Source organism: Alosa pseudoharengus, unplaced genomic scaffold (assembly GCF_046254945.1).
Source record: "Alosa pseudoharengus isolate Yale_2024_CS ecotype anadromous, Long Island Sound unplaced genomic scaffold, YU_APseudo_1.1 YU_APseudo_1.1_scf_14, whole genome shotgun sequence".
Lineage (NCBI taxonomy): Eukaryota > Metazoa > Chordata > Actinopteri > Clupeiformes > Clupeidae > Alosa > Alosa pseudoharengus.
In genome coordinates, this window is record NW_027468609.1 from 22620806 (window position 1) to 22644076 (window position 23271).

A 23271-nucleotide genomic window follows, 5' to 3' on the forward strand; every position below is an offset into this window, starting at 1 on the left:
AGAGGGGGAAATAGAAACAGGGGCAGAGAGAGAGAGAGGGAGAGAGAGCCGGGTAAGAGGAAAGAGGGAGGTAGGTTAGAGCAGTTTGGGGGGGGGGGTAGAGTGAGAAACAGTGAAAGGAATGGAGAGAATGCAGGGAAGAAGAGAAAAAGAGAGGGAGTGGTGATGGGGTCAGAGGAGTGATGGTAGAGAGATGACACAGGTAGGGGGAGCCAAAGAAACGGAGGAAGAAAGGAAGAGCTAGAGGAAGAAATAATAAATTAGTGAATAAACTGATGAATAAAGCAAAAAAGAAAAAACAAACAATAACGAATGAACGTAAGAATGAACGATGGGAAGATATAAAGAGGGAAAGTAAGGAGGGATGAATGAAAGAGGGGGCTGCGGGAGTCTATAAAAGCAGAGTTGTCCTCTTCTCAGCTTAGCAGCTGTTAATGTGGCTGCAGACAGCCTGATGCACAACCCAGACTGGTAATGACCTCTCCACTCCCCCTTTGTCCTCTCCTCTCCTCTCCACTTCCCTTTTGTCCTCTCTTCTCTCTTCTCTTCTCCTCTCTTCTCCTTTCCTCTTCTCTTCTCCTCTCCTCTCCTCTCGTCTCCGCTCCCCCTTTGTCTTCTCTCCTCTCTTCTCCTCTCCTCTTCTCTTCTCCTCTCCTCTCTTCTCCTCTCGTCTCCGCTCCCCCTTTGTCTTCTCTCCCCTCTTCTACTCTCCTCCACGGTTCCCTCCTCTCCTCTCCTCTCCCCTCTTTTCATTTCATTTCCTCTCCTCTAGCCACTACCCAAGTGATGAGACAGACAACTCTGCAGCCAGACAAGTCTTACACGCACACACCTGGGGCAGCTTCCAACACACACATACAGTACACACACAGGCACACAATGTGTGCGCATGAGCCAGGGGCAGCTGTGCACAAGCACAAACACACACACACACACACAGGTATGACGTTAGAGTTCAGCAGGTGGCAAAAGCCTCAAACAGGTAGCGCAGGTGAGGCACTGAAACACACACAGCAGCCCCAGCAACCTCCCCCAACCCCACCACACACACACACACACACACACACACAAACACACGGCAAGCCTGACAGGAGAAGCGCATTACCAGCAGGGGCAGTGCCTGACGATCACGCGCCCTCTCCCCCCGCCCCTCCCCACCCCCTGCTGATGATGATTAAACGATCGTCCTCCTTAAACGAAGACACATCCTCCATCCTGCTCCCTCCTTACACACACACACACACACACACACACACACCCTAAACCACACACACACACACACACACACCCACACCCTAAACCACACACACACACAGTTAGTGCTGATGCAGTTGGTTAAGTGCAGCCACATGAGAGGGAGAGTGTGGCACGGGCTGTAGTTTGGTGTACGTCGCCGCTCCAAATGAATCTGCGCCCTGTCGATGGCCAGCAACGATGAGGATTAGTGTGTGCGCACCCCAGCCGTGGCACCTCCAAATGAAGATGTGTGTCGGCTCATTCACAGGGTGACGGCTTTGTGCGTGCGTGTGTCTGACTATCTCTTTATGTGTGTGTGTGTGTGTGTGTGTGTGGATTGATGCGAGTGTCTGGTAACTGCGTGGGCTAGAGCGTTCCGGTTAGGGCGCACGATTAGAGATGGATTTTTCATTTCCATCCCGACAGAGAGGGAGGAGAGGAGAGGAGAGGCCCGGGCTGACTCTGTGATCTGCTGCTGGCTAGAACCATGTAGCCCAGTGTTTCTCAAAGTGTGGTCCGGGGACCACTGGTTGTCCGCAAGCTATCCCAAGGGGTCCGCGAGCAGACGTGCTAAAATATAGTATAGATTCAATATTGAACCAACGTGTATGTAAATCCAAACAGTTCTGCAACACTGCCTATGTAAGCTATGCCAGTTTAAATCATATTAATCCTCTGACAATAAGCAAGGTGGTTCAGTGAGTAGGCCTATTGTGTAATATACTGTTGAAGTAGGTACTACTTTTTTTTTTTAGCTAGGTGGTCCGTGAATTTTTTTTTATTGGTTAAGTGGTCCTTGGTATGAAAAAGTTTGAGAAACACTGATGTAGCCCACTTTATAGACTTACTGTAAGAGCAGCCAGACCAGAACACAGAGTACTACAGAGAGAGGGGGGGGTGGAGGGAGAGAAAGAGGGAGAGAGCTAGAGAGGACAGATGAAGAGAGAGGGGGGAAGGAGGCGGTGGCGATGGCTCAAGAGGGAGGGTCCTTGAGTTTAGGAATCACACTCAAATTTCTCAATTCATCAAATAAATAACAATTTATGTCATTGTTGCTGGAAAGAACACTGAAACAGGAATAGAATATAGTATAAAGACATTTTAGACTTCCATAGATAAGCTTGACATTATCTTTTATCATTACGCTACAAATACCTGTACACTTTTGCGTTGCGTTTCCCCAGTCAAATGCAGGATTAGTTTTTTTGATCTAGTACAGGGGGAATTAACACTGTGTTTTTACAGTGGTGGTTGGGAATTATTCTGCGGTATTTCCAGTTTTTCATAAGCGTACTTGAAGTTCTGCAATTCTCCAGTCGTAACCCCTGTGTCAGGCAGTACACAGCCCTAGGTGTGGTTATCCTGCAAAAGAAATATCACACTTACAACATCTGTATTTGTTTTCTCTCTTTCTCTCTGTGTGTGTGTGTGTGTGTGTATGACAGATTTGCTCACAGCTGAGCGAACGTCTGGAGAAGCAGCAGACGGCCAACCGCGGTGAACTGGAGAAGATCCGGGTGGGTGCTCATGACGACACACACACTCACATAAACACTCAAATGTCCTGCCACCCTTATTTAAGTATCTGTGCATGCAGCATATTGTTGAAATTATTTGTCTCTGTTCCTGTTCTTTGTGTGTGTATTAGATTAGATTAGATTAGATAAGATTAGATTCAACTTTATTGTCATTGTGCAGAGTACAAGTACAAAGACAACGAAATGCAGTTTGCGTCTAACCAGAAGTGCAAAAAAAGCAGAAAAGTGCATTGTCATATACAAAGTATAGGTAGGTGGTGCAGATAGGTCAAGAAATATAGTCCAGTGTATACAGTAGTATACAGTCGATTTACAGAAGGTGGTTTGGAGTAGTATAAATTAAATATAAATATGTGCAGTGTATTAGCAGTTACCTTATAAGAGCATAATAAATATAGCTATGTAATATGAACAATGTTTGAACAACATGTACAACAGATATGTGCAATGTAGTAGCAGTAACTTTATAATAGTAGTAAGAATAATATAGAGATTTGCAGTGTATAAACAGAATATAACAATATATAAGAAAACAGAATAAATACAGATATTCAGTATGAAAAATATAGACAGATATGTACAGAATGTACAGCTATGTACAGTATATGTTGCATCCATGACCAGTATTGTTTTTGTGTGTGTCACATTAATATGTGTGTGTGTGGCATTAATATGTGTGTGTGTGTTTTGTGTTCAGCTGAAGGTGCAGGGCTGTGAGAAGTGCAGTGGGCTCTTCAGTAAGGAGGGCCGCCTGAAGGTGGCGCCGGTGAGCAAGCCAGGTGTGGACGAAGACCCGGACCAGGAGAAGGAGGATCTTCAGAACCAGCTCAGGGAGATGGAGCTGGAGCTCGCCCAGACCAAACTACAGCTGGTGGAGGCAGAGTGCAAGATCCAGGTACACACACACACACACACACACACACACACACACTTCATGGTCCATAATCCTTGTCCTTATGCCTTGTCCCTACACACACACACACTCTCTCTCTCTCTCTCTCACATACACACACACACACACACACATGCATACAAAGCAGACACACTCAAACACACACACACACCTCTTCCTCTCTCAACATGTCTGTCCCTTAGCCACCAGCAATAGCCCATTTTGATTATTGAGTGATATCACTGTATAGTTCTCTGATTTCCTCCAACTTGATGTGTACTTAATTGGAAGCCTGTGGTATAATGACCAGTGACACAGACAGGCCACAGAGGCCAGAAGTGATGAGCTGAACCCCTCCAGTGGCAGGGGATAGTGCAACTAGTAGGTCAGAAAGAGAGCACATGGTCCATCTGTTACATGCTGGAGTCAGGCAAGCAGGGTTCTGCTTATCCAACCCCACTTAGCATGTTTTTAAAGGGGTGGTAATGCGTAGAGATAAAGTGGATGGATGGATGGATGTTCTGACCAGTGGAAAGTGAGTGAAAGGCAGTGAGGTGAAGACGTGAGAAGAGAGACGCATACCTGCTGGCTTCAAAGCCTTTCAACGCCACGCTTTGATCCTTGGCTCAGATGGTCAGCCCATAATCCCTCTTGCCCTCTCTCTCTCTCTCTCTCTCTCTCTCTCTCTTTTGCGCGCTCGCTCACTCTCTCTCTCTGAGTCAGATCTCGGCCCCCTTCGCTATGATCAGCACTTCCGACACCATCTTGACCTTTCTGCTGCACACTGGATATCAAACTGAAAACTCTGTTAAGTTGGTCACCACTTAAGAGAGACTTAGAGAACTTCCTGCTGTGGTGTGTGTGTGTGTGTGTGTGTGTGTGTGTGTGTGTGTGTGTGTGTGTGTGTGTGTGTGTGTGTGTGTGTGTGTGTGTGTGTGTGTGTGTGTGTGTGTGTGTGTGTGTGTGTGTGTGTGTGTGTGTGTGTGTGTGTGTGTGGACGTGTGGACAAGAGAGATTTAACGACTTAAATGGAAACTACATCTCTTGCGTACAGTATATGTGTGTGACGGGCTATGTGTGAGACTCTCAGAACAAATTGGGTTTCGAGCGACCACATTTGTGTGTGTGTGTATGTGTGTGAGTAAGTGAGTGCGAGCGCTTCATCCCTGTGGAAGTGGAAGCTTCTGAATCCAATCCCATCAGACTGCCCAGCCAACTCCAGTCAAGCTCATATACAACACACACACACACACACACACACACACACACACACACACACACACACCTTCCACCAGTCTCCCTCATCGTCTCCAAATTCACATCACTCCACACGTCTGAGGGCTTAAATATGGCCCCTGGGTTGTGTCCAGTACGTCCTTGGCAGCTGGTCACTTGTGAAATACTATCGTAATATCTTACCTATTAACCGAGGATTATACACTGTTTTCGCGAAATGTCTTCAGCTATGAGGTTAATACACAGGGCAGGCTATACAGTACATGGGAATGCATTTCTTTTCTTCATTCCTCTTTATGATTAAAGCAGGATCCGATTCTGGTTCATTGGGCTATTGGGCACTGCGGTTAATACACGGGTGCGGTCAATACACCATTTATCAATCAGAACTTGAATATAGTTTTTTGCTGGGTCCCAGGCCATGTTTCAGGTTTCAGGTCTCGGGGGAAATGAGAAAGGGACAGTGCTGCTAAGCAAGCCGTCAATGAAGAAGTCACAGAATGTCAAATCCCTGCCTCAGACCTTAAACCTATACTAAACTCTTACAGATAAGTGGCAATGGGACCAATGTAACAACAACAAGCTATACAAAATCCATCCTACTCGAAAGAAGAGACTATTGTTTTCTTTTCAAACCAGACACGATCAAGTAGTTTATACTAGATGCCGTATAGGACATTCAAGACATAGTCACTCTTTCTATTGAGTGGCAAAGAACCTCCATCGTGTCAATTTTGTAAAATGTCCGTCAGCGAAACATATTTTATTCTTTTTCCCTGCTCTGAAAACCAGAAGACGACAATTTTATTGTCAAAATTCTGTGGTTGATGTTTCTAGTAAGCGGCTAATAAATGCATAAATGTATAGCTTTTCATACTCACACTTTGTGAATAGATAAGTATATATACTCTTTTGATCCCGTGAGGGAAATTTGGTCTCTGCATTTATCCCAATCCGTGAATTAGTGAAACACACTCAGCACACAGTGAACACAGTGAGGTGAAGCACACACTAATCCCGGCGCAGTGAGCTGCCTGCATCAACAGCGGCGCTCAGGAGCAGTGAGGGGTTAGGTGCCTTGCTCAAGGGCACTTCAGCCGTGCCTACTGGTCGGGGTTCGAACCGGCAACCCGTCCGAAGCGCTAACCAGTAGGCCACGGCTGCCCCTCTGACCACACTTGTAGGGATTGCTTACTGTTGTGGCATTCAGATTCTAAAGGGTATAGACTTTTTATTTCGAAACTATTGAACCTGCCTTTATCCTACATGATATTCACCACCTTGTGTCTCGCTCTTTCTCCTCCTGTAGGACCTTGAGCATCACCTGGGCCTTGCCCTCAACGAGGTCCAGGCGGCCAAGAAGACCTGGTTCAACCGCACGCTGACCTCCATTAAAACGGTGACTGGAGCCCAAGGCAAGGAGACCACCTAACCAAGAGCACAGAGAACGACAACGCACAGAGAGGAGGGAGGGAACGAGGGAGAATAAGAACACAACAGAAAAAGACTGCTTTACCTCCCTCCCTCCCCCTGACTCCCACCCTTCCATCTTTGGTCTGTAGTGCCTCCCTTCTCTACCAGACTAGGATCAATGAAAACCAACCAACCACGTTTGCTTTCTTGTCTTTCTCTGCGTCTTTTCTTTCCTTTCTTTTATTGTTTTTTTTTTTTTTTTTTTTTAACAAATGAACTTGTATTGCTCGTAGTGGTCAGATTGGACTGGAAATTAAATTTCAAAATGAACCAAACCAGTGATCCGTTGGTGAAGCTGGAGAGAGCGATTTAACTCCTGGATCTTTAGACTACTGATATTTAACAGCGTATAGGAGGGAGGCCTGGGCTGTCTAGAGCACCTGTGCTGCCTCACCTGGGATCATAGACACACTCCATCAGCAGCACTACAGATGCTGACCACACACACACACACACACACACACACACACACACGTACGTCTCCAACTGAAGCAAAGGTACGAGCATTAAAACACCATCTCCTCACACTGATTTTTGTTACTCTGATTTCCGTTTGACTGATGACGTTTTCATTCCTTCTGACATAACCGAATGCGGGGTGTGTGTACAGTATGTGTGAGAGCGAGAGAATGAAAAAAATGCAGATGAATGTACAGTAAGTGAGAGTGGTTGATTTTTTGTTGTTGTTGTTATTTTGGTTTTATTGTGAAGTTTGTGAAGTGGAAGATGCAAAAAAAAAGAAACAACTAATATTTTGTTTTTGCTGACCGAGTCCGTTGGAGGAAAAAAGTACTTTGATGAAGCCTTGATGCACAGAATTGAAGTAATGAGGTTGACCAGAGAACAGTGAAAGGAGATCGATGTCCACAAAGCATTTTTAGCCATCGCCATAGCAGCATCAGTATGCCCTGGTAACATCAGTAGCAGACAGCACTCAAGAACTCTTAGCATGGTTCTACTTCTCTGCTGTGGGTGCTAGGCCTCCCCCTCCTGACTAACCCAGACGGCTGCACTGAGACGGGGAATACACTCATTCACACACACATTTCTTTATTTCCTTTTGGATGACCTCTTAACATCAGTGCCGGGGCAGCAGATGTAAAAATAGACAGCAGATGTAAAATAGCCTTTTGGTTATTTCTGGCGAAATTACAGTTGTTTCTTTATGTGCACTGTTCCTGTTAAATAAACCTTCAAATAAATAAATACATAAAATGAACATATACAGTATATACCTGTACACTAGCCACCATCTGAGCTGTATGGTTGTTCTACCGGTCTCTGTGTACCTGCTGATCCACTGGCTTAGGATGGGATAAAGCTACTCTTACATCACCACAGATAGAGCAGAGAAGATGGCCTGTGTGTGTGTGCTTCTCTGCATTTAGATCTATTATCTACAGCACTTATTAGCCCATGATGGACAAAGACGTTCAGATGAAACTTAGAAGAATGGAGTAAAGAAGGAAGGCAGAAGAGAGTAGGGTTTGCGTGTGTGTGTGTGTGTGTGTGTGTGCGCGTGCGTGAGAAAGAGTGAGTCCAAGTGTGTGTGTGTCTAGGATTATGGGCGTTTGTTCACTCTTGAGAACTGAACAGGGGTGGGGAAGGAAGGTCTTTGCACCTTACACATATTTATAAAGGGGTGGGGGGAGACCCAGCTTGCTTTGGAACCGACACCGTCATCAGCGGCAGCGCCTGTGCCTGAGATGACTTACTCAGAGTTCTGTCCCTGAAGGCACTGATGCCAACTTCAACTTGTACATAAGAAGCCTAACAAAGTTTTTTGTTTGTTTATTTTGTATTTCTACTGTCCTTGGTAACTGTACTAATATTGCCTAATTGTACTGTGTCTAAAAAAAAGAGAGATGATGACTCTTTTAAATTTTTTTTTTTGCTCAACAGCAACAAGAGAAAAAAACAACGCTTTTTTTTCCCGTCTCATGTCAGAAACTGCTGTCACATCTATTCCATGCCAAAATGTACCTTCACCCGACATTACCAACGTGTGGACATTGTACTAGTGTAGGTTGCATTGTGTATACATCAAGATTTCAATATAAAGCTATGACCACCGGCCATCTCATTTGGTTCTTTTCTGTTTGATGAGTGATTGAAAGGAACGAGTTACCTGTGGAGGCTCAGGTGCTGTTAGCAGTATAATCAGTTCATCTGATTGCACCAGGGGGTCAGGGTTTGAAGGGTTAGCTTCAGCCACTTAGCATGGCATTTGGCCGCCGACATTTTTGAAAACATGGCGTTACATGGTTGCAACTTCCGGCACCAGTTTTTACATGCTGATTGGTAGATGACAGCTCATGCACGAGTTTAGTGTTGGGCACGAGTGTCTTCGCGCGTCCATGTTGGTTTGCATTTCTGGAAGACGACAAATAAAACAACTAACTACTTGGATTAAGCTACTGATACTTGACTTAATGCCTACATGGTTTAGGCTGTATTACCGGACTTTGTGGTAAATAAAAGAAAATGTTAATGTTGTCATATTAGGCTATTATTTGCCGTATATGCGGGGTGCCAAGTAATTACCTTAAAGTAACTGACTATGACCATACACTTTGGCAGATGCATAGCAATGACCTATATCCAATTATTAGCCTACTCATTGCGTTGTGTATGAAGACTATTTTAAAACGCACAGGCTGTAGTTCTGTAGAACGCAACGTCTGGATCATATAACCTGTCTCCCCAAGTGATTTAAAACGAAACAAATGTCAATGACTTATTTCGTTTGCTTTCTTGCAACATTGACATGGTTAGGCTGTGCATTTGATTTAAATGTTCAGGCTGCCAGTCGAGGCAAAAGCCAAATGTCCAACAACAGTTGCAGACTCTATGCCTGCTCGAACCACACCCGAGGGATGTGCGCTTCTATCGGAAGTTTAACTTGCGTTGGCTTCATTTCGTCTGCCTGCAAATGTAGCCTAGGCTTAACAAGCTGCAAATTCACACTGGGTGCAGCAAAAATCCCAGCTATCCACACGTTTCTTACATACCATGTCTACTTAATTAATAGTCATTTTCGTTGGATAGCCTATTGCGTAATAGGCCTACAACCTGTCCAAATATAGTATTTAGGGATCATTATTTGTGAAGTGACACAATATTGATTCGCATCGTTTATTATCACATATGAACATCACATTAAATAACCTAGGACTTCAGAGACAGGGCAAACTTTACCACCATTCCCAAAATGTTATCCCAACCAATTAAATGAATTTGCACTTATAACGAGGTGAAGCGCGTTCCCGAACAACTTCTTTTCCTCTGAGGGAATGTCCAATCTTCATCAACGACATACCGTTGTACCTTACGTTGTCTCCATATGTAACGTGGAATCTAATAGGCTAATTCTAGCTGGTGCCGGAAACGAACACCCATGAAACGCCATTTTCGTAAAGATGGCTGCGGTCAATTTCATGCTTTTTTGGCTGAAGTAGCTAGCCTAGCATGGGCCATTGAAATGAATGGGGGCGGGACTTATTCACTCTCCAGTTATATATAATACCTCCATGGATTGCACAGATTCCCTGCTCATGCATATGCAATAGTTGGAAAAGTTTCCAATTTCATGATCGTTAAATATCATTGTGTTTCGGTCTGGCTCTATTCATGATTCATTCACCCTAGAATCGACTAAACCTTCCTTAGAGGGAAAACATCTCTTAACACCACCTGAGCTATCTACAGTTAATATCATGATCAAGTTTGGTATCCTAATCATTTAAAATGCTTACAGCAGACAATTGACCTTAAACAGACTATTATCTAAATCTGAGATCTGAGTTTTACTTCTGATAACAGATTCTTCCATTACTCACTGTACTGTAAATCACAATTCATATTTTATTAGGAATAAACCATTATTTAGGGTGGACTGCTGGAGGTATGGACTGGTCTTTAGGCCTACTTTTGTCAGATTATTTATTCATGTGCATTTGATTTATTGATTTCATGTAATTTCATTTATTGTCATATACATATTTACATTTTTTTTCTTCCATTTGTTACATTCACTAAAATATAAAGATTTGGTAAATTGGATTTCTCATAGCTTACCCAGGTCAAGATGGTCACCTAATTTCCTTTAGGCCTCTCACTTTATCAGTTGGACTCTTAAGATTAACTGTAATCCCTAATGTTTATTTATAACTAGTCTCTGAGATTATACTTTTATTACGACCGCAGCCCAGTAAAATTATCACCCAGCATGAGTGTGATAGACAGCGGAGTCCGATTTCCCTGCCCCTGAGGAACCTGTCTTCTGGGGCCGCAGACGTCAGCATTATGCAACGCCGCGCCACCCTGAGAAACAGCGCTGGCCTGCTGTCCTGGCGGTTAAAAATATCGGACGTTGGCAGGCCAGCCCCCGGGGCACTGGTGGAATGGTGAGAGGACGGCTGAGTAAGCCCTATCCGAGGAGCGGAGATCGGGCCGGATTTTAAGAGTGCAGCAGCCGTGTAAGCAGGTTCATGCTGGTTCGCAGGGTGGGTGAATCTCCCCTACCCCCGTCACCTCCCCCCTCCCCCTTCATAAACTAACCGCTGACTTGGCTTCGTCCCTCTCAGTCCCATGAGCAGTTTAGACGCACTCGGCACGACACTGTTCTATTTCAGCTCGGAGATGACTGCGTTTGGAGACACTGCCTGCTCCGTGACGCTGCTGTGGCGTTCATCTGAGCTCCCGATACCGTCGCCACCAAATGGTTTTTCCAGACACGGCCCACCTCGTAAACAGCCCCTCTCTCCCTTTCTTCTAAACGGCCGCCTGCCAAGGCAGTGTCATTATTTCCCCAGCAACACTTTCTCTTGCCCTCTCCCTCAGTTCCCACCCCCGCAGTGTTAAGTGTTAACATCCACATCTTACCAGCTCATAAGGCGTCGGAGACCTGTTAAACGGCACACCTGGGAGTTAGTTTGTCTCTGCCGGTTGGGTCTCCTTCTGTCATCTCTCAAGCTGACACCTCAGTTGCATTCCTTCGAGAACGACCCACGCAATGGGTGTAGAATTGCCCGCCACTTAGGGCTGTGTATGTAACGCAACCCACGTGCTGAAACCCAACCCCTTGGGAGTGTCTTTTAAAACGAACAAACAGTTGCGTACATTTTCAAACACTATGTTAGTCAAAGTTCTTAGCCCCTAAGTCCAAAAGGCGATGGGTTGTATTTTTAAAAATGAAAACTATGGGAGATAGAGGGGAAAAAACCTTCCAGGGAAATGTTCAGGGCATTGAATTAGTTTGTGACACTTAGGCTATGTCACTGAGGTCCCTTATGGACAAGTCTTGTCCAAGGTGGCCTTTTGGTAACCTAAAATCCTTGAAATGACACAAGCGATTCACCCTAGCGCACAGTCTGCGGTCTGAAGAGTCTACAGACTGGCTCTCAGGCTACATTTCAAACTGCTGAGACGGTGAGGAGTGAAATGTGTTGGAGGCCGACCAATAATGTTAGCGTAAGGGATCGAATAGCCCTGCCATGCAGCCCAGTGCATTACTAGTACCCGAGGGTTATGTTTACAGTTTGACAGTCATCCTGAGTGGGCATGATCCGATCACTCTCTCCTCCTGACACACACGGGTACTAAAGCCCTAGTGTGTTTTTGATCAAGAGGTGGTTGGACCCCAGCAACAACTTTAAGGGCACTATTTTCCCTCTATGCATGCCACTGTAAGTGTTTATAGAACTTACATCATCTTCAACACACACACACACATCTTTTTCAGTGTAAAAAGACAAAGCACAAATAATTACAGGGTGGGTATTCATAAATACTGTTTATTAAAAAAAAGAATGTTGTACATGTTTAAAGATTCAGCACTTATTTGTTCAAGCATAAATTATGGCAAATACAGTGACAAACAAACCACCATGGTGCTTTCACAACTAAATAATTTGAGATTCATTACCACATCTAGCAAACATCTATTGCCTTCGCTTTAGATAGTTTCTATTCAAGCACAGCTTGTCCACTGAAGTTGTGCACAATCACCACTGCACATGAGAATGTTGTCTCTTTATTAATTCAAATCTAAATACAATGTCATTATATGTATATATATACCTTTTATATATATATAGAGATCAAGTCACATTTAATTGTGAGATGGGTAACTGAAGATTTTTGGGCAGTTCCTTAACCCCCCCACCCTGCCGTGTGTATAAAGAAAAGCCATGGGCCATATCTACATGTTATTCTGCAGGAGTGCTCAATAAGTCACCCACGCACTCAAGGTTAAAAACAGGAGCAATGTAAACACAAGTGGCCACAAATGACCCAAAAAGTTACACAAGATATTTTTTTTCTTTTTTTTTAAAAAAGGTTTATAGATGTATACATATAGTATATGTATTCATTGTACGCATCTGTTTACGTGTTTATAAATAATAATAATAAAAATCAAATAAATAGCTCTTCTATGTTTATACATTCTACTCGAGCTGTGTACATTCCATATCTAAAAAGCTCTGATTGTGAGATATAGTTATGGAGGACATCTCGCAATCCTAGATCAGCTGAACCAGCACACAGCATGTGACCTGCTTCAAGGAACGGGCACATAAAAAAAACGCCAAAAAAAAAAAAAACTTCCGGCTCTCTAAAATAGGCTATATGCTGGATAGGGTGCAGTGCATGAGGAAAACATTCAGTCCAGCAAGCAGAACTGCAAACCTTACTCAAGCTCAAGCTGAAACTGGATCCCATGCTATTTCAGCGCCGGGACTTCCAGCCTCGCAAATTGAATTTCCACATTCTATCTATCGGTTTCTCTGACTCACTCATAAACACAGACAGACACACACACATACGTAACCTCACACCCAAGTCCCTCATCATCTTTGCTTCCATGGTTTGACAGTATGTAAGAATTCCTCGTAAAAATAATAAACATATAAACTGACAATGAGGTTACTGACGTGTAATTTCATTATTGTTTATAGACAGCACCAAGGTTATTTGTGTTTATAGACTGAAGAGAAATGAGACCTCCTCATGTCAAGTAATGGATCTGTGATTTAGTAATCTAAAATAAACCTTCATAAAAGTTAATAAAATAAAAATCAGGGGGAAAGATTTGAGTCAAATTCCATTAATTACCCCTCTCCCTCATCACAGCTAGGCCACCTATGAGTTGGAGGACAAGAGCTTAGTGGAGACCTTCCCCTTGTCACAGGCCATCAGAAAAGCAATCACATCTCCTACTGTGAGTGTGAGTAGGGGGGAGAGGGGACATCTTGAAAGATGTTTTCATCAGTTTTACAGCGCTGTGGCGCCCAACGGTCCCTGTCTCAGCACCAGCAGTGGCCTGATGAATGGATCCGCTTCACATGAAACAGTAAATCGCTCACAGAGAACGAGAGAGAGAGACAGAGTGCAACATCTCTGCAAAAAGCAGCTGTTGGGAGATCCAGCTCTCAGAAGGATCAGAGTCTGAGGTACTCAATCCCTCTACCCTACCCTACATACCTGACTCAGAGGTCATCAGGTGTATTCTTGATTAATTGACCACTATCTTATTCAGGTCTCCCTTGAAAAAAGTTTTCAATGTAAAGGGACTTCCTGGTGAAATATAGGTTAATAAAACTTAAGCATTGTAATAAAACTGAGTTTAATCAGGTGTGCTTGGGACAGGGACATTAAGCAGGGCTGGATGAGGCAGAATGTGGTTCAGGAGGAAGGCTAAGCATCTTTGATCTAAGTGAATGGGGTCGGGGGTCAGAGGGCAGGAAGTGTGTCTGGCACGTCTACGACTGGTCGTCAGGTGCCATGTGGCCCTGAGTTTGTATTGCTGACAGGGTGGTAATTGAAACATCTTCCAGACTAACACTGCTCAGTGTACCGTCACCACACATTTTCCTGAACGCTGGGCAAAGGTGTACCGTCACACCAGTGTGACTGGAATGCTGGAAAATGAATGTTCTAAAGAATATCTGGGTTCATTAAATTCAACATAGAATTTTAGAACCATCAATTGTTGCGGAATGGAATCTTATGTTCGAATGTTCAAAAACCCACAAAATCCAGGGATTGTTTCTCAGGGGATCTGTTTCGTCACCATTTATTGCCATTTGAAGTTCAAAATAAACCTTTAAATGCCATAGATGATTTGAGCGGATTCAGGCATGCCAAGCTTACTTGCAAGTGAAGAGTCAAATGATTTGGGATGGGCACTAAAATGGTGAGTAACAAACATTACTCTTGAATGGTTTCCACAGGTCACCTGGTTGCTGTTGAACCAGAAGCGAAACCTTCAGCAGGTGCTTTAAAGTAAAGCCCGAGACCAATACAGCAGCACAGAGCAAGCTGCCCCATGTGTAGCTGCTCATGCTAGATTGGCATCCGGCCCAATCCTGGCCTAGACCAGTGCCAGAGCTATGTCAGAGGAAGGATACTGAATGGAAGACTCCAGCTTTACATTCATGATGACGTGCCATGCTCTGAACACCATACAGCTACGCTACAGTTGCGACTCTCTGTGTGATGAGTAGAAACTACCCCAGGTAGCCTTGTAAAAATGGCCGTCTAGTCACATGCAGAGAGAGCGAGAGAGGTGTCAGGCTACTGCTGCTGGCATGATTAGCACACAGATGCACGATGAGAGGTAAGAGGGCTGGGTTAACTGGACCTTACTAGTAAGGGGGGTTCATTACTGATTGGATCCTAGGCTTGTCCCTCATACAAAAACCAACATAGTTATATCCAGGCAACACTTACCCACAACAGACTTACCCACCACTCTAATTCAAAAATGAATGCAGCCTTTCTGTCCTCTTGGGGAACAAAAAAAGCAATGTCTTTTGAGGTTCAAGAGTTTCCAAAATTGCTCGTCATTAGAGAAAGAAAAAAAGAGAAAGAAAGAGGGGTAAAAAAAATCAAACAGGAGGATCAAACGCATAAGGGAGTCAAATCAAATGGTTTCTAGTTTTCATTCTAGAACATGAAAGCAGTTCCATTTGACTCACTGTTCCATCATCTCTCTTGTGAAGGCTGTGAGGACTGATCTTCCAAGAGAGCCCCAGCTGAACTGAACGTCAGAGGTGCTTTGCTTTAGCAGCTACTGATCCACAGAGGAACACACGCCAATGACACACAGTCACATCCCACTTCTGGAAAACTCCTCTGATATAGCAGGACAACAATTATCTTTAAATATATATATATATGAATATATAAATGTATATTATATAGATATACTCAAATATTTAAATACAACTACACGGATATGGCATACCATAAAATAAGTGTACATTATTAGGTCAGGAATAAACTCTGGGATACTTTTTTTCCTGAACATTCTTTCACCATGTACAGTAATATGAACCTGATGCTTTAACTTCTGAGAGGCAACCTCTGGATTTGCGTAATACATTTACACACACCTCTGGCTTAGAGCTATAAAAACCTTCAACTGAACTCCAAACACATACCTCCCTCAGCCCAATTTGGAGGAGCAAACCACCAGTCTGCCTAAAATTACATTCTTCGAAGGGTTTATTAGGGCTGAGAGGGACAAAATGGCCAGAGTTGGTTCTCACTCAGGATTTAGTATCTAAACAAGAGTGAAATCTCCTCCTCCTCCGTTTCACTTTCATACACAGACACAGGACATGTGATATATGTGGTGGTGTATACAACATTTTTGGAATTTTTGAATGTTTTTTGTTTTGTTTTCTTAATTAGACAGCCTGAAGATTTCTCCTAGTGTTGATTAGGCTTCTGCAGAGGGGGAGGGCAGAACTAGCTGGCCCATGTGCTGGTTTCTCAGGAGCGGGATGAACAGAGTGCATGATAATGAAAAGATGAAGATGAGGGCAAGGAAAGTAGGGAGAGAGGAGGAGAGAGCAAATGAGGGAGGGAAGGATGGATGAGGGGAGGGATGGCACCTCTACAAACATGGTGCCATTTTGTGTGCAGAGTTCACTGTGCTTTATGTTGGCTGTGTGTGTGTGTGTATGCTCCACACAGAAGGATTGTGGGAAATGAGGGAGTTGTTATAGGTGAACTACCTCACTGTCTGATGTCATCCAGGACACAACGATGGGTGAGAGTGAGTGTTGTGCGTCTCTGACAGGACTGCAAAAAAAAAAAAAAAATGCACCAAAGACGGGGGGGTGGGGGGGGGAGTAGTGTGCTTTCAGACAGTGTTTTCTATAACAGGAAGTGTGTGTCTCCCATGGGTATATCAGACAGGAGGCTGAATGCTTGAGGTGAGATTAGTCAGGAGCAGCATGACATTCAAAACACTCACACATGCACACAAGTGCAAACAAGCGCTCACACACACACACACACTGATGAACAGTGATGTACACTTTTGGAGATGGAAGTGATGAAACATCACTAATCTACTTTGGACAGGTAGATTAAGACAGGATTCATATTGCATGTCCACACATCACTGATATAATTGCTCAGTCTGTGTATATAAAATTGGAAGAAAGCTATACTCTAGGATTATGGGTACATTTCACTTTGCAATTCTAAAATAATTTATACCAACAATATTTATATGTATATGTATATATATACATAAGTACATTGTTTATATCTACACATATATATTTATAGTAACACATACCATACATATATATGCATGTATTTATAGTATAGCCACACAAATACACAGGAGTGAATATACACAATGACACAACAGAAAGAAAAGTAGAGCAGTGCGACATTGGGCAAGACTCAACCGAACATTCACATCTTTCAAGGTCAAGCTTTGAGCCCCCCAAACCGAAGAGTTGGAGGAGTATTGCTATGGTCAAAGAGGCTCTCGGTCCGCCGAAGCCGCCTCGGTTTGGAGCTGAGGTCCCAGGGGGCCAAGAGAGGGGTGGGGGTGGGGAGGCCAAAACCCAAAGTGTCAAATTAAGAGTATTGCTCTTAGTCGTGTCCTTTCTCTTTTCTTTCTTACAGTTTTACTCCCTCTCGCTCAGAGAATTCGGCTAGAGGAGGGAGTTTCTCTTGGAGAGGAAAGAGAAGGAGAGAGATAGAGAGAGAGAGAGAGAGAGAGAGAGAGAGTGTGTGTTTGCAGTCTGACCGCCCCTGTGTGATGCAGGCAGCCAGCGGGCGGTTTGTCGGGACTGGGGGGAGCAGAAGCGACACTTTAGAGCCACACAACCTGATGGTTCTAGAAGTCAGAGAAGAGATCTTGAGGACCCAAGTGAATTATAAAGGGTGCGATGGTCCGAGGCTGGTAAAAGGGATTGTCAATGAAAAGACCACCTACAGTGAGGAGAAGAGCAGAGAGACTGCAATTACTGACGTGCCCTGCAAGAGGCAGTCTTGCACACTCTGGTTGGAGATGAAAAGGGATGGGTGGGGTGGGGGTTGGGGTGGTGAAAGTCTAACGGTCTCTGCTCTTTCTGCTGTATGTGGGGTTTTCATTGCACCAGGCGTTATAAGGTTAATAGACATCAACAACAACTGAAGTTGCACAGTTACCAATTCTGACAAAATCAAATCAAAATGATAATGTCATAATTTCAAGAGGTGAAATTAAGAGCTAAGAGAGGTTTCCCAAACAGAACTTCCTTGGAGATCATTCATTAGGATTAAATTGAAACAAATAACAAAAAACAAGGCAGATCATTATGAGGACAAGGTTTTTTTTATGTGGCAACTTGGATGTACAGACAAATGTGGTTAGTATGTAACTCTGACAAATCAAATCCAGTGTGATTTTGGAGAGAGTTCAACAGAATGGCTGCCATCACAGAAAGAGAGAGAGAGAGAGAGAGAGAGAAAGGAGCAACCCATTGGCCATGTGTTATTCAGGTAGAAGACAGCGTGGGCTGGCTATTTCCAGTACTGGAAGGACATCCCCCAGAATACGAAAAACCAACCAGTACCAAAAAAAGAGCAGTTACTATGGAAACAGCCACTGCCTTTGGGGTTCCGGGATCTCTCTCTCTCGCTCTCTCTCTCTCTCTCTCGTCAGTGATGGCCTCGTCCCTGCCATGGGTCAGCACAAACCCTGTCCCGTCTCGATAGAGCCACACTCCCCAAGCCAACAATCTCCATCCCTCCTCCTCCATCCTACCTCAGCCCCATCACATCCCCTCTTTAACTCTTCCTGAATCCAGCAGAAACCTGAGGACCTACCCACAGTAAGCCCCCCCATCTCAAAACTACCCACAACTGAACCAACTCCACAATGTACTGTATGTGGGACAATGGAACACATCCTCTCCTATTACACTTGAGGATGTATTCCATTGTCCATTGAGGATGCATTCCATTGTCCACTGAGGACATATTCCATTGTCCCATACTTGAGGATGTATTCTCATAGGATAATGGTATACACACTCCATTAATGGATAATTGAACACGTCAAGTGGAAGAGGAGTCTCTGAAAACAAGGCCCTAATAGAGAGCACATAAGGAAACAGACCCAGTGCCTTGCAGGGGAAAATAACTAATGATTCCGTGGACACAATTGTGAAGGGGAACAGAACTAGTGACGTCTACAAAGAACATTCAAAGAGTTGGACCTCTTACAGGTAACATCCTGGAAAGGACCAATAGACTTGACTGCAAAGTCAATATTGACCAAAATCAATATTGATCCTGAATATCTGAATATTCACATTTTTTAACTTTTTTTTTTTCTCCAAACAATGGCCTAACATTTTGAACTTTATCTAATCTGACCTAATGTCTTAACAGAAAAATGATAAATACCTGACACCAAGGGACATTTATTTAAGAGTCTCAGCAGTCTTAACTTTGGCTGGGGTGGAGGGGGGGGGGGCTTGGAGGTTTAGCTGTGAGGAGTGGTATACTGAGGAAGGAGTTGGCTTGGGTTGAGGACGAAGATGATGAATAGGAGGATGAGGAGAGGACAGAAATGGAGAGAGGGACTGTGCCGATGACGAGACGCTGTGAGTTAACTTGTGCTGGCCCCATGGGAGAGGACACGACTCACACAGACGACAACAGAGACGCTCACCAAGAGGAGAAAAAAACAGAAACAAACAAACAACCCGACAAAATAACAACAAAACTAAAATAAGAACAATTAGGTAGCAATGTCTCCATAGGGGTCCCTTGTTGCTGCTTTCGATTCTCCAGTACATGGCTTTGTGTCGTCTGGTAGTTTTGAGTGTGGGGTTCTGGTTTGCTGGTGTATGTGTATGTGTCAGTGTCAAATGGGTGTTGACAAAGAATGGATAGGTTATAGAGGAACACGATGAACCAGCCAACTAACCAGCCATATCTGATAGCCGTGTGAATGAGGATAGCAGATGCCTAGTGTGTGTGTGTGTGTGTGTGTGTGTGTGTGAGTGTGTGTGAGTGTGTGTAGTCAGACAGTGGGTGAAGGGCTGTTCATCTATCCTGAAATCAGGGGAACCAGTCTCACTCTCTTCTTTAGGTGACTGACATGATCTGGGTAAAGTCTTAACCTGAGATATTGCTCATGTGGCCGATTTCAGTAGTCTATGTCTACACTATTAAACATGATGATCAAGTTGTCACTCTCAGTTGCCTATGATCTGCTATTAATTTTCAAATTATGCCACTTCAAGTAATCTAAAATAGAAACTGGACAGTAGAGACAGGAAATACCCCTGCTTGAGCGACATCACTTCCTGTAAAACCCATGTGACCTTGTCGCTAAAAGTGGTGTGACCACCTGTTATCTCAACAGTGCTACGGCTACAGTCAGACACACAAGCAGAAAGCATCTCAGCTGTGGTAGGAGATAAAGGTTTATTATTATTATTATTATTATTATTATTATTATTATCATTATTTGTCAACATTAGTTTCATTATACCTATACAGCTTACACACAGCGCCTGTCACTTTTACAGAGATTGTGTCTGTCAGATCACATGGCCTAAATCCCTCCTATAGAAAAAAAAATGACAAAAAAGGCTGGTATAATTTACACTCCGAGAATGAGGTAACGATTCACAGTACAAATCCTTCAAGTCTTTTTTTTTGTTTTTTTTTAAAGAACTTACACCTGCATTTATATCAATAAAAGATGGAAACAGTAAAAGAACAAAACAAAGAAAAAAAGCACTTTACAAATGATCTTCTGCTCAAAGTCCTTATAATCCCCTGTTCTCCTGTGTCTTATCTTTGTTTTACACATGTGTGTGTGTGTGTGTGTGATGATATGGTAGGGGATATGAGGACAAAATAAAAATAAAAGGACTTTTTTCTAATCCTCTCTTCATTGACCTTGTGGTACAAGTCTGTGTCTCTGTGTGTGTGTGTGTGTTTGTTTTTGGTGTGTGTGTTTATGTTTGTGTGTGTGTGTGTGTGTGTGTGTGTGTGTGTTTTTGGTTGGCTCCTGAGCTAAAAGAAGGAGTAATGAGGGACGGGGAAGGCGGGGACTTTCATGACGGGCAACAGAAGCATTCTCTTGGGTAAACCTAGGAGAGGAGAGAAGAGCACTCCACATAAGTCCAGCTTAAAAGCATCCAAAAACAAAATGAGAGAAAAAAAAGAGAAAGAAATCTGGTTTATACTGATGTGGCACTGCCACACCAGGGCAAATTTAAGCCTCATATCATTCATTTGTAATGAGCTCTCTGGCCCAAAATGAATAGGAAAAAAAGTGGGTGAGTGAGTGAGTGAGTGAGTGAGTGAGTGAATGAGAGACTGAGAAAGGAGAGAGAGAGAGAGAGAGTTCAGTAGTGAAGGGTAGAAGAGGAAGGAGAGTAGACACATTCATTACTTAAATGAATGAAAATCAAAATCATTTCCATGTGTAGCTGTGCATGTCGAGGTTTAACTCTGCGTCAGATATTAATCACTGTGAACTTGTTTCCATTTCCAAAAATGCAACAAATTCGGGTTAGTGGTGGCATGCATCATCGTGGCTCTCTAAGAGAGCCTGATTTCATAAAGGTTTAATGAAGAGCTCTCGTTTAGCTACTAATGAAATGATTGAAGTGAGCCTACACTTCCCCAAGGCATGCAAACACAAAAATGAACTTCATCACGACTGTGAACCAAACACAAAAGGGGGAAAAAAATGTTTTGTTTTTTTTTGATTTTTGAATGGCATTTATATAGCACTTCTTCTAGCCGTGTTCAACTGAACTCAAAAGCGTGATCGAGGACATCTTTGTGATGCTGACAAAGATTAAGGGATGGTTCTGAGCAGTGGGAAGCCGGGTACCAGCTGACTCTTGTCAACAGTCCTGGTGGTTCCAAAGTCAGGTCTGACTGGACCGGACTACAACCAGACCACAACCCTTCCAGATCCGTTCAAACAAACTGGCTTGAGAAAGTCCTACCACATATTTGTCACAAAACCAGCTGATTCTAGTCAGCACTTTTTTTTTCAAATTACTCTTCAGCCACATCAGCTAATCAGAGAAATCAGCTGTGGTAAGTGCAGAGGTAGAACCGATATGTGGTAGGACTTTAACTTTCTGACCCCAGAGTTTGAGTTTTCTACCTCTGGTTCCAAGGTTAGGCGCTGCCTGGTAACGAGCCGGAGGCACATGCTGATTGGTTGACGTGAGTCAGGTGTCTGCGCACCCCTTTACCTTTGGGTTCCCACTGCTCTCACTGCATTAGGGTGTGTGTGCATGTGTTTGTGTGCGGGGGCGGGGGTGTACAAGGAGGAGAGAATGAGGGTGGGGTGGGGGCTGTGACTGGCTGGTTTGCTTGCTGGTACTTTATGTGGAGCGTTCATCATGACAAAACTGTGTTCACAGCATGGAAATCTGTGTGTGTGTGAGTGAGAGAGAGAAAGTAATGTGTATGTGTATCTGTGAGTTTACAATATGTGAGTGAGTGTTTGGGGTTGGCTGTAGCCTCCTCTCTGGGCAGCTGGGTTTGGTGTTTGCTTTTAGGGTGTTTCCTCACAGTGCACTGATGTGTCTTGTCCTTCCAGAAATCACAAAGCAGCAACACAAGGTCAAAAGGTCACGGCACCATGACAGGAGGGAGGGCACCAGACATGCAACAGCTCTGTGCTTTCCTCATGGCACACATCTCTGCCTGGGGTCGACCTGTTCTCTTTCATCGCACATCTCATTGTTTTATTAGATCTTTATTTCATTTTGCTTTAAATAATAATTTTCTCTCCAGAAACAACAATGGACACTTTGTCTCGACAGCCATAAGCCCAGACGTTTCTCCTTTATGCAGACATAGATGAGATTGGGTGGGTGGGTTGGAGGCGTGGGCTGCTATAGGACCTCTCGTTATGTAGCAGGCAGATAACAGGGCACCTGGGGCAACCAAAAGACTCCAGCCACCCCCCTCTTCACCCTCCACGGGCAATAACATGGGGCCTCCACTTTAAATATGTCTACCCCCCTCCCTTTCAACCCGCATCCCTCCTATACCAACCCCCACCCCACCACAGCCCCGCCCAGTCAACCCCTGCACATAAGACTCATTCAAAGTATCGGCAGAGATGGGTGGGGGTCTGGTGAAAGAATGGGGTCCCAGTGCCACATCCACAAGGTCTGTTTTGGATTCGGCATATTTTTAAAGGGTGTGTGACCTTAATAAGCGTGTGTATGTGTGTGTGTGCTTTATTAATTGTAGGGGTATGCCTCAGCTTACATGTGAGTACATTGTTTGTATGTATGTAGTTATGTATGTGAATAATAATAATAATAATAATAATAATAATAATAATAATAATAATAATAATAATACTATTTTATTAATATAGACATTTTCAAGTATTTTCTTTAAATGTATATTATTGTATATTATTCTGCATGACTGCAATGTGAGTAAGGAGAATGTACACACTTGTTTGCATGCGACACTGTGGGCACATACAGGCTACCGTGCTGTGGGAACCACACAGGGACAACAGGCAGTAATACCAATATTTGATTTTATTAACGTCAGAGTGCAATGAAGCAGAAATCTGTTGAGTAATTTGTA

General features: G+C 43.7%; 2 protein-coding genes across 6 annotated transcripts in view; one reads left to right on the top strand and one right to left on the bottom strand.

Moving 5' to 3' along the window:
- rabgap1 (RAB GTPase activating protein 1) overlaps nucleotides 1-8448 on the top strand; it is a 125384-nt gene extending 116936 nt beyond the window's left edge. For both annotated transcript variants that reach the window (XM_076284198.1, XM_076284199.1), the window contains 3 exons: nucleotides 2682-2753; nucleotides 3472-3669; nucleotides 6212-8448. In XM_076284198.1, the coding sequence (XP_076140313.1) occupies nucleotides 2682-2753; nucleotides 3472-3669; nucleotides 6212-6334 (393 nt within the window). In that variant the 3' untranslated portion in view covers nucleotides 6335-8448. The remainder of the gene's footprint in view (nucleotides 1-2681; nucleotides 2754-3471; nucleotides 3670-6211) is intronic.
- An 8067-nt stretch (nucleotides 8449-16515) lies between these two features.
- Nucleotides 16516-23271, bottom strand: part of strbp (spermatid perinuclear RNA binding protein) — a 39424-nt gene continuing 32668 nt past the window's right edge. For 2 of the 4 annotated variants that reach the window (XM_076284202.1, XM_076284200.1), the window contains exon 16: nucleotides 16516-17619. In XM_076284202.1, the coding sequence (XP_076140317.1) occupies nucleotides 17525-17619 (95 nt within the window). In that variant the 3' untranslated portion in view covers nucleotides 16516-17524. Of the gene's footprint in view, nucleotides 17620-20520; nucleotides 20784-23271 lie in introns of those variants that run through there. The other 2 variants (XM_076284203.1, XM_076284201.1) reach the window with 1 other exon arrangement.